Source organism: Bacillus rossius, chromosome 3 (assembly GCF_032445375.1).
Source record: "Bacillus rossius redtenbacheri isolate Brsri chromosome 3, Brsri_v3, whole genome shotgun sequence".
In the NCBI taxonomy this organism is placed as follows: Eukaryota; Metazoa; Arthropoda; class Insecta; order Phasmatodea; family Bacillidae; genus Bacillus; species Bacillus rossius.
This window is the reverse complement of record NC_086332.1, coordinates 81,151,006-81,167,071: the sequence shown is the minus strand read 5'-3', so window position 1 is coordinate 81,167,071 and position 16,066 is coordinate 81,151,006. Positions and strand designations below refer to the sequence as shown.

General features: G+C 35.9%; 1 protein-coding gene across 1 annotated transcript in view; it reads right to left on the bottom strand.

The window, feature by feature from the left end:
* The window catches only part of LOC134530968 (DDB1- and CUL4-associated factor 8-like), a 45,907-nt gene that overhangs the window by 16,890 nt on the left and 12,951 nt on the right, over window positions 1–16,066 (bottom strand). Inside the window, exons 4-9 of the mRNA XM_063366359.1 lie at window positions 13,134–13,369; window positions 11,389–11,563; window positions 5,400–5,571; window positions 3,925–4,055; window positions 2,845–2,964; window positions 1,309–1,425 (exon numbers count right to left, since the gene is read on the bottom strand). Coding sequence (XP_063222429.1) covers window positions 1,309–1,425; window positions 2,845–2,964; window positions 3,925–4,055; window positions 5,400–5,571; window positions 11,389–11,563; window positions 13,134–13,369 — 951 coding nt within the window. The remainder of the gene's footprint in view (window positions 1–1,308; window positions 1,426–2,844; window positions 2,965–3,924; window positions 4,056–5,399; window positions 5,572–11,388; window positions 11,564–13,133; window positions 13,370–16,066) is intronic.

The window sequence follows — 16,066 nt, the reverse complement described above, 5'->3', positions numbered from 1 at the left end:
ATCGGTCTTGACTTCTGTTTAGTATTACTGTTAGTGAAAATTTTCAGAAGTAAATTAGAAAAGAAACAAGAGAGAAGAAAGAAACTGGTCAGCAGAATTTCCCTCCCCACTCCACTGCGGACATTTCACAGGAACCCGTGTCACGTGTCACGTTCACATCCACTCCCAAAGTTTGCCAATAAGTTACACAATCTATAGGCATGGCGAATAGTTTTTCAACTAAGCTCTTTCAACTAGCTACACAAACAGATGGTTCCCAATTACTTTCTCCCTGACTTCCGGCACCAAAAATATTCAAGCTTAAATCAAGGTTGCACGATTCGCAGGAAATATGAATTTAGCATTACTGATGATGAGTACACTTGATACTCACATTTCCAGAAATGCACTATTGGTGAAATACTACATGCAGGCAATAATTACATTGCACTTATGGGGGAAATGAAGTAACTCACAAAATATGATGTTATGTATAAGCAGGAACATCAAAACAGGGTTCTAATGTACAGCACCAAATGTTACCGTATTTACTCGCGTAAAGGCCCCCCTTTTTTCCCCAAATTTTGACTCCAAAAAAGGGGAGGGGGCCTATACGCGAATTTGGAGGAAAAAATAGATTTTTCTTTTCAAGTTGTGCGTCTTTGTTCGAATGAGGAAGACGGGGGAGGCAGCGACGCGGCAGGAGGGAGAGAGAGGCAACGACTCCGCAGGGGGGAGAGGCAGCGCTATATCAGGGGGGGGAGAGGCAGAGGCAGCGCTGTGTCAGGAGGGGAGAGAGGCAGAGGCGTGGCTTAACCTCCCTCCTGCCAGCTAGCCAGCCAACCAGACAAAGGAGTGTTAGAATCCTTGACCCACTTCCCTTCCTCCTTCACTTCCCCTCTTCTTCTCCGACAACACTGCACATCAACACAGCGCGCGAGTCCAGCTTTCTTTATCTTTATGTCGTTTGAGATAGGACTAACTGCTTACGTCTGGCATGCCTCACGACGGTCCTACTGAGAACGGACAAACTATAATACCAGTCTCTGTATCACTGCCGCTTACAAAATCACCTCCCGCCGGTCATAATACATGGCTTGTTGTTTGATGCATGCCAAGCTGCCCTGCCCTCAGATAAACCCAGAAAAACACGTTTTTAAATTTTTTCTCAAAAATGTTTACAAAACAAGGAGGGGGGCTTATACACGGGCGGGGCCTTTACGCGAGTAAATACGGTATATCTCATTATTGCATACTAAAACTGGATGTAGAGTAGAAGTCAAAATATAATGTAATTTTTATACTCAAGGTAGAATAGTGTGAACATACCCTCCTACGGTCAGTCCGACGAATGTGGCGCCAGAGAATCCACATCATCTGACCGTCAAAACCATCTGGGTTGCCAAGGCGATCATCCTCCCTGCCCCTGTAGTTAGCTACAACAGCCTGCAAAACAAGTAACAAGTGCCTTTTGACTCTAGAAACTCAGCTGTTATGGCAGAGCTATGTTATAACAGTCTTGTTTGTAGCCTCCAATAAACTGAAAGTACTGAATATAGTACCTTTCCCATCATGATGAAAACTGGGGTTCACACCCCTTCACACCCAAATAATTACTGGTTATGTTTAGTACGTAGTAGCTAATGAAAATATGGGACTAATAAGCATTGTCACCATTGTCAAGGCAAATGCACATGTGCACTGCTGAGGTGCGTATTGTGATTACACGTGAATTGTACTGATAAACAAAACTATTAAGAATGTTTTTAATTGCTTGTGAACTGACAAATAATATAAAGAGCAGTTTATCTCTACTTCGAACATGATAGGAGTGGAACCACATTCAAGACTTTCATTTCATTATACATACTGGTTTAACTAGGTGGTTTGAAATCAAAAATTATCAGTGCAATTTCACAGATATCTGGTAATATTCCACCCAATTATAATTATTACCCCATCCTGAAATTGCATAAATGCCCTTCCTCTTGAAACAGACCCTGTGCACAATTTTTGAACCAGGAATAACTGGTCACATTTTGTACACACCTCTCTGAAAATGTTGTAAATGCCAAAATATGGTATTGTATTTGGAACATTCTAACCTACTGAAGTCAATCAATATTTCAATAGTAAAGAAGTTGATGTTCCTGCATTAAGTTTCTGAAAATATACACTATGCATATGAAAGCATCTGCTGAACATTCTTGCTACGTATTTGTTTTGTATATCTTTGGTGAATAGCCAAAAGTGACCAAGCCAAAAAGTGGAAAAATTGAATAAGTCAACTTTATCAATTTTTTGTAACAAATATTTTAGCTATTGAGACTTGGTCAGTAGTAGTCCCATTTTAATTCCTTATCTACTGAGTGAGATACTGAATTAGGCATTTTTTAGAGTTATACTTCTGCCCTTTATTAGGCAAAAAGTAATTTAATCTCATTATTCTGACTTATCATTTTTAGCAGTATACAGGCAATATGTCCTTTTGTGGATTTATATTTTTCTTAAAAATATGTCGAACAAAAATTCTACCATACATTGTAAAACGATTTTGCACAATTTATGTAAAAAAAAAAAGGTGTAATTTAATTAGAAAACTTAAGCCAATTTGTAATTTTCACACTAGAGATGACTAAAATCTTACTCAATGGGGAACAAAACCTAGTGAATTTCCAAATATTAAGACAAAGAATAATTATGAACACACACAGCCAAAATGCCAGTCCAGTAGTGGGAACTTTGATTCATGACCCATAAATTAGGAGTTTGACTGTACATAACACGACCATAAACTTCCACGATGAGGAACTCAAACTGTGCATGGAACCGCGCCAGCGCAGGGGCGCTGGTGCCGACACTCACGGACTTGAGGCCCTCCATGGACGGCTCGTGCTCGCAGGAAGGAACCCATATCTTGATGTCGTCATCCAGGCCGCTGGAGGCCAGGATGGGCATCTGGGGGTGGGGCTCCAGGCAGTTCACCTGTCACGCACACCAACACAAGCAGCCTGTACGTGCAGACAGAGGAAGGATTTCTGTACAAGGCAGCGGCCATCCCAAGATGACAGTGGGCTCCGGACCACTCAAGTGCCGACTTGATGCTCTTGTGTGTCAAGCTGAGTGAGCATGAACCAACCCCCACCCACTGCCTCGTGGGCATAATGCTTTACCATTCATTTTTTTTACAAGAACATATGCTGTGCAGTAAAAATATAACATATTTTTATAAGCTTTCATTGTGATTTTTAAATATTTTTTTACGATTATTTATATATTGGTATAAAAATTTAAAATTTTTTTTATATGGTTCTTGAGAATGTGTTTGTAAAATCGCTGCTTCGTTAAAACCGGGGTTTGTAAAATTGGGGTTCTAGGTATGAGTAGTGCATTTATTGCATTGTTTATTTCATACCAAAAACACATTTTTCTAGTGTACAATATTTTACACATTATACAGCCATGATTAAGTTGATAAAATGATCTCTTAAAGTAAATGTGATTCTTAAGATGGACATTTTCATATTTTAATATTTTCAAATTATTATTTATTTAATACAAACCATACAATCATTATTGTCAAGAGGTTCAAGGAACTGATATTGGGGCAAAAGCTTTCCAAAGGTATTGAGAACTGGGACCAAGAAAAATAGTTTAATGACAATGAATACTTCCTTTTGAAAAATTACAATACTATTTTAATTATTAAAATGGACATAAGTGTTGACCAAACTACCTATTTCAGTATTCCACTAATTGTGGACCCAAAAAGCGATATGTTAGCAACTGATCATTTAGCCAACTGTGGGTCAAAATATAGCTAATATGTATTTATTTAAAACAATTACAAAATTAACAATGAAAACATTGTACCTTTCCAATAGCACCAACTCTCCAAACTAACCCAATACAACGTATCCACTAAACGAACTGAACTAAGCTTACCACTCCATTTTCATCTCCTGGCATCCACTGCACAATTGCTTCACTTTCTTTCTCCCAGAAGAAAATATTTCCACAGTCAGAGCCGGACACTATGAACTCGCTGCGAGGTCCAAAGAAGTTGACTCCCTTCACTGGAAACATAACACATCGACGTCACACAAACCATAACTGGTGCCAACACCCAAGTAGGAGAGAATATATGCTTAAAAATTGTGTATCGCTTTGAAACTACATATTTTTAACATAACAGAGATATGTAAATATGTCATCATAACTTAAAATTTACAGTTTAGTGTTAAAAAATTGGCCACATTTAATACCTTCAGATGTGCAAAAATAATTAAAAGCAATAAGATAAATTTTATATTTTATCTTAAGAGCGAAATAGAGTATGTCAATCTACACCAGTATCAGAAAATCTGTTAAAATACCTATCTGTACAACATGTTAATAATTACTTTTTGAATTTTTTTCTCTGTAGAGTAATTTACAAAAAAATAAATTATGTATATTGGAGAAATCTCTCCAGTTAATAACTAATTATGTAGTACTTAAATTTCAATAGTCCACCAACACAAAAGTTGTTATTCTTATGTGAAGCATGCAAGCAATGTAGTGTAATTTGTGCACTGCATTGCTTGACAGACTGTGTGATAATTCAGTGACTAATGCATACTTTAAATAAACTGTTAAAAGTTTAACAGATATTTTGACTACAGCTGTGCCAAAAGAGCTGAGCCAAAACTGTTTTTTTTTTTTAATTGAATATCTGTGAGTGTGTTCTATATGCAAAATGGTTTTAACTTGTTGCCCTATTATGCAATACTAAAATTAATCTGAATGCTGACATTGATACTGAACCTTGTAGTATTCAATAAAAAAATTATTGCACATTATCTACACTGCAAGCACAAGTTAAACTCACGTAAAAAATTGTTCATTTTTAAACAAGGCAGTGTGAAATGGATTGGTTGTATTAAATTAATTATTAGAACATTTTCTCTGTTGACAAATAAAATTCTTCAGATAAACAAGTAAATGATACCACCCTTATTCTCTGTCCATTTGACATCAGAATTTTTTTTAAATTTTTTTCATAAACTGTAATTGTACACCAACAGTGTCTGTCTTTACTTCACCAAATAAAGACATGAAAGGAAAGGCTTTGTGATTTACTGTACAGGGACCAGCTAAAACCTTTTGGGAAGTAATCTTTACAACTAATTCACCACAGTTGTTACGAATAAATAAATAAATAACTTAAACTGAAGAGCATGTTATACTTGTAGGTTAACTTTTTCTTATTGAAAAACCGAAGGATCAAAACAAGTACTGTAGTGTCTTAGATTTGATTTAATACAATGCAGACATACAATGATACAGCTGCCAAGTTTTAAGTATTATTTGAATATTTTAGGGAGATTATAGGCAATGTTTTATTACATAGATTACTCGAAAGTTACAGTTCTACTGACCTGTAGCATTATTTCTATGGCCTTCATATCTGTGAATGTAGTCTGCTCCATCCGGATTCCTAGTGTCAAATAAGTAAATGTCCTCGTCATTATATGTGCCCATTATCTCTGTTCCATTGTAGTTGAACATGGCACACGTCACATGGGTAAATGTTCCTGGGGTTGCCTGTCCCTTGGAATAAAAAACAAACAGTGCAATTTACAATTTACAATTAATTGCACAATTTTATTGTAATGATGTAAAATGGCAGTTCTATTTAATCATTGTCAACTTACTATAAAGATTTAGACAGGATTTCTTTTTAGCTGAACGAATATACAAACCTCATTATTACAAATTAAAAATGACCGTATTTTGTCAATGCAATAATGAGGTCTGTTTCAAGCTTACTTTTCAAAATTTCATCACAATTTTTATATAATAACTACATCAAATTCAAATTAAGTTAAAAATATTTTTCTCATTTAGCACATGCATAAAACACCTAAAACATTAGAATATTATTTTTGGGATAGTAAAATACCATTTTAGGATTGCTAAACCTTGGCTAAAAAAAATATTATGCTCTGTACTACTTTTTAAAGAATTTATGACAAAGAATAAAGAAAAGGTTTGGAAACCACCTACAAAAAGACACCATCATTTCGAAAGTCTTAACAATAAGGTCAAAACTCATAAGAGCTGAAGACTCCAACACTGTTTATAGTAATAGGCTATGTTGTTAACAAAATGAGTAAACATATACAGTAGGATTTTTTTAAAGAAACTTTACAAAAAAATTGTTAGCCCCTAATAATAGTGCAAATAAATACACATGTATGTAGTATATGTTTTGTCTTTTTGTATGAAGAGTAAACATGCAATATTCAGCTCAAATTTTGGATAACATGGACAAAATTCAACAAAGAAAACTGTCTTCTATTTTTAATTACAGAAAGTTATTTGTCATATTTTTCATTATATATTACAGTTACAATGCATCCTTTACCTCTGCTATATTGATAATTTTTTTGTGAGTGGCGGAGCACGTAACCACTGTGTGGCAAGTTCACAGACAAGTGATGTCAACTACCAACGCCAGGTGGCATCAGAGAAAATGTTAACTTTCACCTTTTACAGAAAAACTGAGTACACCAATTCCTTACTAAGCATTGTCTTCAGATTGCGTGAATTCATTTAGCAGGATGTTTATTTTACTGCCCCAGTCTTGAATAGCATGTCTGTAAATTTCTGTTAGCACAATATCGCCAAACAAAAAAAAATGTCGGGCAAGATGCCACAAAGTCTGTTTCAACATGGTAAACAAAAGATGTACCGAGTTAGCCATACGAGGGGGGAAGAGATGCGCATGCAGGTTTGACTATGCTATCGGCCATTGTACAAACATCAGCTAAGGCAAGTTCAGTTGTGACTATAGAGTGTAAAGGACCAAATGTTTTTACGTATGCGCGTATGCTGCCGTACTGTACCGTAGTCACCCGGCTAAAGACCGGGCCATAATGAACTTAGTCTAGCCAATGGCAATGAACTCGCATGCTCAAACAGAAATGAAAAGATGATTCAAATGAAGAAGGTTGATAAAAGAATGGTGCAATGAAAAAAAAAATCAAGGGTCTGACAAGATTGATGTGAACCAGTGGTGATACATGAATAAGCACTTTAATTTTTGAAAAATTAAAATGTAAATATCAGGACAGTAATATCGGTTTCACTGCCAGTGATGGATGGTTTGGAAAGTTCGCCAAAAAGTACGTGACGAGTTGAAGGTCACGTCCGGGCGGGCAAGTAACCAGTCGACTGATGATAACTATCTCCCGTTACGCAGTGTCGTATTTGTCATACAAAGTATTTGATTTAATGCAGTTTTTTTTGGACGTATTTCATTGCACTGTTTTTCATGGAAAATTCTGAAAATCAAAAAATTTAATAAAAATATGAAGATAAAAAATTCACAGAAAACAAGCTCCAACCAGTTTACTGAAGACAGAGATCAGCCAGATCCTTCTCCTACATAGTCTTTTTCTTCCCGACAGAGTTTATCGATACTGTGTTTAACAGACTGCTTCACATCGTTGGAATTGTAAATGCGAGTATTCACTTTCTTGAATGCGCAGTTCTTCACTTTGCCCTCGAATGGAAAAGGTTTGCCATATATACAGTCCAGCCACAAATTATATTTTAATGATCAGTACGTCGTTAGTTCATCTGAAAGCTGATTGATTACGTTCTGCTTGATAATTCAGTCTTGTTTTCTGAGAATTTTTATCTTTATTTTTTATTTTTTTTTATTTTCAGAATTTTTCCATGACAAAAAATTGCAAAGCTCCAATGGCATACGTCCAAAAAAACTACATTAAATCAAAATTCCCCATTTCATGAATCATTTAAAGAAAGTATTTGATGGTAGTCTAATAAGATAAATGATGTGACATGTTTATCATCGAGTGTTATTCTACGCATTTATATTACGTAAAGAATATTTCCCTTTATATTTTGGAACACATTAAGTAAATTAACCTTGCTTTTTATGGAGACCAATGCTTCACAATAAAAGATTTTGGATAACACGAACATTTTTAGGAACGCATTAAACGTGCTAAGTGAGGGATTGGTGTACTCTTTCCTAAGTTACACAACTTAAGTATAGGAACTTTTTACGTTTAATTTTGATTATAGAGAAAGGAACGGGAAAAGATGCAAAATGTTAGACCACCAGCAGTGTGGCAGCAAGCACGAGGTGGGCAAAGATTAGAAAGCTAAAACATCTTTAAAAACCATAATTTCAAGGCAAGGATGCAACTCTTTATCTTTTCCTGAATAACACAGATAATGTGTGTAGCACTGTACCAACTATGACACTGTTAGACAAAACTTCATTTGTGTCATCGTATCTCCAGGGTGTACAAACAGTAGCCTTCAAGTTTCTTATGTCTGATGGGTTATTTGTTGCCTCCTTTGCTCCTATTTCCTCTAGGTCTCAAGAACAAACAGTAACTTGGACTGCCTTGTCCCATTTTTACAGTATGAAGTGAATCCAATGTAATAATAGTAAAAAAAGTTGAAAATAAAAGTTAGTTATTTTAATTGATTTCAAAATAGCTTTGCTATCATTCACCTGATATAATTGACCACGTAAACAGTAACAGAAGAATGGATAAAGTTCAGATGGACAGATAATCCGTATTCTACAATGTTTTTAGTAAGTTCAAAACAAATGAACAATAAGCAGTTAGAAACCACTAAAAAATCTGAAAAATACTAAACAATACTTTTTGTATTTGTAATTATTAACATGAAATATTCATTGTCATGGCATGAAACTGTATGCAATGTCAGAATATGATAACTTCACAAAAAAATGTATACTGTATTCCCTTTTACCCTGTGAACTAACTAAGAAATAAAATTATTCTGGAATACTTAGGTGATAAAAAAGTAACTAATAATTTCCGACTTGTTTTAGTATTCATTAAGCAAATGAACTGTGTGCTTTTAATTTGTTTATAATATTGCCATATCTCAAATCTACGCACACAAATGCAGAATTTAGTCATTCACTTGCCTTCTACTTGTGTACAACTTTCTGGAGGGAAGAAAAGGGATACCTGTCTGCAGGGACACTTAAGGATTACATGCCTCTTTGTCTCTATGGAACAGGCACAGAACTGGTATGCAATCTTCCTGTCAATGATGCACCTATATGAAACGTGAAACATAAGTGATGAACTTACGATTTTATGATGAAGTATTAGAGATAAAAGCTCCCTGCAGGCCTGCACATACCTAAGCTAATTACAACATGGCGTAAAAAATGTTTCACTAATTTAAAATGAAATTATTATGGAAAGTTCTTAAATGCTATTTATAATCAAAAACTTTTAAAACAGCTTGTGCAGTAGGTAAATGGCACATTAACACCCAGAGATCCAGAGCTCTAAATGTCGTTTGGCAGTTTACTATATGAATTGATATTTACTCCAAAAATTGTAACCATGCCTCCAACAAACTATGGAAACATTTATAACAATTACTCACCAAAGATTTTATCCATTACAAGTAGTGATGGGCCAAATCAAATACCAATTTTCTTGAATCTGAACCTCAAATCTGAATCACTAAGGGCCGGTTTCACAAAGTCTGGTTATCGTCCGGTTATCTTCTGATTAAAATTTAAGTGCTGGTTAGCAGAATTACCTGTTTCTCAATATAGGGTTAACAGTAATCGGCCGATTAACTGATGGTAACCAATGGTTAAGTTAAACACAAGAAGAGGTTCTGATTAGTTGGCTACTGCTGATAGTTTTGAGGTTATGTATATTTTAGAAGCTGTTTGAAACCACATAGTGTGCAAAACAGAGATAATTGATTGAAGTGCCGCAGTGATGATGGCGAATGAATTGAACATTTTGTTTGAAGATGATGATGAAGAAATTGTTGATTATTTAAATAGACCACGAATATTTCGAGTAAGGCCAAATCACTTTCAAATGAATGACAGTGAATTTGCAATGAGGTTTCGGCTTAGCAAAAATACGGTCCTAGCACTGTTGCTTTGTGCCATATTTTTTGTATATTAAGTGCCCCATGCTTTTTTCTCATTTATACTAGTAATGCTTATATACTATTGTCATAAATTAAATTTTAAAATTATTTTTTACTTTTTAGTTTGATAATCTTTAAAAGCATGTTTCTTTAGTTTTTTAAACTATATTTATTTTTAACTTTTTAGTTTGATATTCTTTAAAAGCATGTTTTTTTAGTTTTTTAAACTATATTTATTTTTAACTTTTTAGTTTGATATTCTTTAAAAGCATGTTTTTTTAGTTTTTTAAACTATATTTATGTATAATTATCATAGGGAAATGAGTTACCGACACTACCTATTACCATCTGAGATAACTATTTGGAGTTGCAACGTCACAAAGAAATGGTAAAGTCTCTCCGAATCATTTACAGTTAGATGTATGGATATAATCTTAGAATTTACCAGAAAAAAAATTTTTATTATTTCGGCGTGGCCGGGAGTAGAACCCACGATCGCTGAATCCGAAAGCTGACGTCACAGAAGTCGCGCGCCTTAGACCGCTCGGCTAACGAACATAATGAAATTGGTGGGACATTTTACAGTGATGAGCCACTCACTCTTAGTCGAAAGAGTTACAGACGGACAGACAAACAAACATACAGGTGAAGCTAATATAAAGCATGTAAAATAGAAAGACAGTTGGAAGTGTTTGACATTGTTTTAGGTAAAATTTTCCACTAAAGATATAAGTAATTCCGTTTCCGAAGCAAGAAAATTTCCGGATCGTGGCCGCTTATTTTCGTCCATATTGATGTTTGCTTACAATTTTCTCTAATCGAACCTTAAACACTGGCCAAAAGTAACAAACGAAGGTAGCAGACAGCCAATCGCGATCCAATACGTCATCGCCTGGTTGCCATATTTCCCTTAACCGTTGTTTAGTTAAACACTCGTTAAAAATACGTTGGGAAACAGTCAAATGATAATCAGTACTTTAATGTCCTGTTTAAATTAATTGTTCGATTAGATAACCGAAACTTTAAACAGACTTTGTGAAACCGGCCCTAAGTGTACCACGAATACCCCTTGAATCCACATCCACATTTAAGTCTTAAGGGTCAACAATTAAATAAAGTACAAGAAATAATATATATATAAACTATATTGTTGAAACATTCAACCATTAAATGTTTGTTTCATGCACTAAGTTTACCAAATCAATATATCTTGAATTTTATTTACATAAAGACATAAGTATTGAAAGTTCAATATCTTACGTATATAAAAAAATACGCACTGTTAACTTCAAAGTTGTCGAAGTTGATTTTTTGTAATTTACTATATTCCCTTCAATATTTTTCTTTGAATCTCAATTCTTTAAAATACTATACATTTGATGGTATTTGAGGATTTGACCAGCCAATCCCTAATAATAATAAAAGGCCCAATATGAGATAGTTTACCAAATGCCTAGGGCAAAACTTCTTCACTTGGTGTTCCGGACCAGGTATCTTCCTTCTGTCATATATTCTGATGTAGCTGTCTCTGCCACTTATGCAGAATTCATTACTGTTCATTGGATTTATGTGGATGCTGTACAGAGAGATTTTGCGTTCACCCTCCTTCACGTAGAGCAACCTATGGTATGAAAAGAAAAAAAGGTTATCATTATAATTTTCAAAAGTTCTACATAACACGTATAAAATCAAAACAACATAAATACACCAGAATTTATTAACTTTATATAACACCATAAAATACAGGTTGTATGTCCACTGGAAGGTCTTTAATAAGGCACTTTAGGGACTACGTTTGCCGGATAACCAAACGTAAATTATTTTAAAACAGGAATACCAAAGAAAATTAATATTCTGTATAATGATATTTATGAAAGAAAAAAACACAGACAAGCATTGGTCTGCTTCAAAAAAAAATCATCAAAATATAGGCATGTAATCTGATATGTAACTCATTATAAAACAGGAAACGCTGCACTGAAATGAAAACCTTAAATGATAATAAGCTCTGAGTGAACTACAGACGCCGGCAGCACAGTATACAACCTGGCGGCCATGGTCAAAGCTAGAATTCACTAGAAAACATCCAAACTCAAGGGCTCAAATATAACAGCATGTGCCGAACCATAGAACGCCAGATTAAAGGCATTTAACTGTCTTGTAGTTTGAACAATAAAGAAGTTTTTTTTAATAAGTTACTATACTAATAAAAATATACTCTTATTCTTTAAATAATGAAAAACCCTAATGTAAGCTGCTTGCAAGCTACATGTTAGGGGAGCACGAAGCCTTGGAAAGTCGAAGTGGAATCAAAAACTAAATTTCTTCAACTTCATCTTTGTGAAAAATTAAAAAAACTTTAAGATTTAAAAGATTTTTTCTTAAAGAAGAATATGTTTGAAGAGAGAGATTCAAATGCGGTGTCGGGTAACTACTGTTTTTACCCAAAAAGAGAACCACTCAAGCCGTTTAAAATGGCTAGGAACTGTCATCACTTTATTTAAGGTAGATAACATGCAGCAACCACTGGATGCTCCCCTGTGCCCAATTCTCAGCAATTACCAGGGGAAGGGGGAGTGTTTATTTTTTGACACCTCTGGCAATTATTTTTTTCTGCCTAGCTATGTATACACACACACAAACACACACACACACAGTGGAGCATCAATTATCTGAAACAGTCAATATGCACTGCAGGATTTATGCACTGCAGGATTTCCACCCCTGGCCGCAAGCATTGTTAGCGCAATTTCGGTTTTCCCCTCCCTACAAGAGTGGCCTACGCGACGTTGCATCGTCAGGGCTTGCGAGCAGCCTAAGCACAGCCATCTGCAGGATTAAATCGCCAACCAAGGTTACATTTAAATGCATAAAAAATAGATAACCCACAGAATAACGGAACACTGTCACTGAATAGTTTACTCACTCAACCATCCTCTCACTCATTCATTTTTAAACTCTCAAGACAATTTTCTTCTCTCTCTCTCTCAAAAACACACACTCACTCATGTACTCAATCACACTCCTACTCTCTCTCTTTCTCATTCTCTCTCAGCCCACCAAGTACTTAGAGTAGAATAATTTACAGAGAATATGACACCAAGAAAGTTGATTAATCTATCTTGCGAAGCTTCATGTAACACTATAATTATTGTCCCTAAATGAACTGGTGCAGGTGAATCAACACTCACTTGTCTTGTTTCTGGTCACGAATGTCGATGTTCATGACGGCGCTGTCCTCGCCGGAGCTCAGGATGATGTGCGGCGTGTCGACGTGGATGGCCAGCTTGTGCGCCGGGCCGCGGTGCTGCGCCAAGCGGCGAGTGCTGCGACACGTGCCGGTGGAGGACAGTTCCGCGAGACGCACCTGGCCGTCTCTGCCGCACGAGGCGATGTGGGTGTCCCCCAGCAGGGGCATGAACCTCGCCTCAACACACCAACACACACTACCTCCAGACCCTGCACGCCAGCATTCATGTTTAACATCTCAAAACACTATGTTGCAACATTGTGAGTATTTTCGTTGTCGTACATTCCGGAACGATCTCTGACTAAGGCTCGTAATGACATTGTACTACTGGTCCTAATAAGTTAACAAAGTATATGAAAAAATTGGTTGTCTGTAAAGTCGGTTTACGGATGATAGTTTAATGCGACAACGTCATAACAAAACATTGATGAAATGATTGCATACTTCTATGAATAAAATTGAATCATTCATTTTTATTGAATTATCACTATTTTGTATGGATACAAAGAAGGAGTGAAATGAAATCTACAATTTAATTGATAAATTTACTTTTATTTGCACTCATTAATTCAAATATGTTTATTACTTTAACGAACAGATTATTTTAACTATAACTTTTATACATGTTTGCTATTTAACTTGTTCCAATCTGTGTTATTCTGTTAAGGATAGGACGATGATAGGAAAAGTAGGAAACGAATGGGAGTTTTCAAGTTTAATGTGCCTCGAAAAAGTCTAATCGATGGTTGTTCCAATCGAGTGGAAGAGAGATATATGCGGCGCAAGCGTACAATGTGCGTAACGGGACACAGCATAATGGGACAATGTGCGTTACAGGACACTTTTTCGTGCGTGCAACCGGCGTTTATCAATTTATTAGGAGTTGTCATGTCAAAAAAGGTTTAATATTATAAAGTTATATTATAAAGATATCTTGTAAGTCTGTTACTAAATACATAAAGCTTAAGATCAGTGTAGTTCTTCTCAATTTAACCTCGACGGGACCCTTTCTTCTGGATATTAGTTACTAATTTTGGACTTAAGAGAATTCTTTTGTGTGATAAAAACCAGTGATTTCTTTATCAGACCTCAACTGTACACTTTACAGGCAGCATCTTTTATTTATTTTAAATATATTTGCTTGCATTGCTTTCGATTGTGAAAATTCTAAGTTGCAATATGAAACTGAAAAAGAACAAACTTAAGAAAATTCTAATAATAATAAACCAAATATGTGTGTATGTATATATGTATATATATGTGTGTATATATACAGTGGAACCTGGATAATTCGAACTTCTTCAATTCGAAATCTTCTTTAATTCGAATTTTCCTCTTGGTCCCTAGCATTTTGTATCTAAACAATGCTAAAAATCGTGGATAATTCGAATTTTATTTTGGATAATTCGAATTTTTGGTGCGTCTAATTTAGTGAATAAATTATAAACTACGGCTCAAAAAATTGTAAATTTATCGGGAAATACGTTTTACAAACAATACTCGGCAAAAGTTAAGCGTTTGACCAAATGCGCAGTAGCTTGTAGTGTGATGACTCACCCTTCCCCTCCCGCACACTTGTGCCGAGTGCCGACCGCCTGCGCGTAGCAACAACACGCAGCAGTAGTGTCTCCAAGGTCACCCCTCCCCACACTCACCCCTCTCCACTCCGTACTGTACAACTGTGCATCGTTCTGTGTATCGTCTGTTTTGTAACATACAGTGTACTGTAGCTTATTTAAAATTGTCTTTTGATGTGTGATTACGTGTAGTTTTTACGTACAGTGACGTTTAGTGAACTGTGAGAGTAGCAACCATGGCGTCGACCTCGTCTACAAAATCCCGTGCTTATAAAACTTTGACTCTAGCTGAAAAAGTAGCAGCGATTAGGGAAGTGGACAAAGGCGTGAAAAAGAAATTGGAAATCGCGAAGGATTTTGGGATTCCACCCAACACTCTATCCACTTTCTTGAAGAATAGAGATAAAATTCTCAGCAGTGCAGAGGAATTTGATAAAGACCGAAAACGACTACGAGAACCAGATAACCCAGACGTCGACAATTGTGTTCTTAAGTGGTTCAAGCAAGCCAGAGACAAAAAAATTCCGTTGAGTGGTCCCCTAATAAGGGTAAAGGCCAAGCAATTCGCTAAAGAATTGGGCAAACAAAATTTCAAAGCTAGCACTGGATGGCTGGATGGTTTCAAAGAACGTAATAAAATTACGTTCAAAGCAGTCTGTGGCGAAAGTGGGGCAGTGAACCAGCAAGAAGCCGGCCAGTGGAAGCAAGATTTAGAAGAGATGATCCAAGATAGAGACCCAAACAATATTTTCAATGTTGATGAGACTGGCCTTTTTTTTAAATGCACACCGGACAAAACATTGGCATTTAAAAGCGAAAAATGTCATGGTGGAAAACTAAGCAAAGAAAGAGTGACGCTTTTAGTCGGAGCAAACATGGACAGCTCAGAAAAGCTGCCCTTGTTGATGATTGGAAAATCGGCTAATCCCCGTTGTTTTAAGAATGTCAAGTCGAAACCGGTGGATTACGTTAACAGCTCAAACGCTTGGATGACAGGCGACCTGTTTTCAAAGTGGCTAATAAAGTTGGACAAGAAGTTTATTAAAGAAAAGCGTCAGGTGGTCCTCTTCATCGACAACTGTACTGCGCATACCACCATACCAGTGTTGAAATGTGTTAAAGTGGTTTTTTTCCCAGCCAATATGACATCTGTTGTCCAGCCAATGGACCAAGGGATTATAAAAAATTTGAAACATTTTTACAGAACCTTGCTGGTAGAAAACATTCTGTCCGGAGATGGAAACGCCCTGAAAATAAAGCTCGATATTCTGCAAGCTTCCAGAATGTGTAAGCAAGC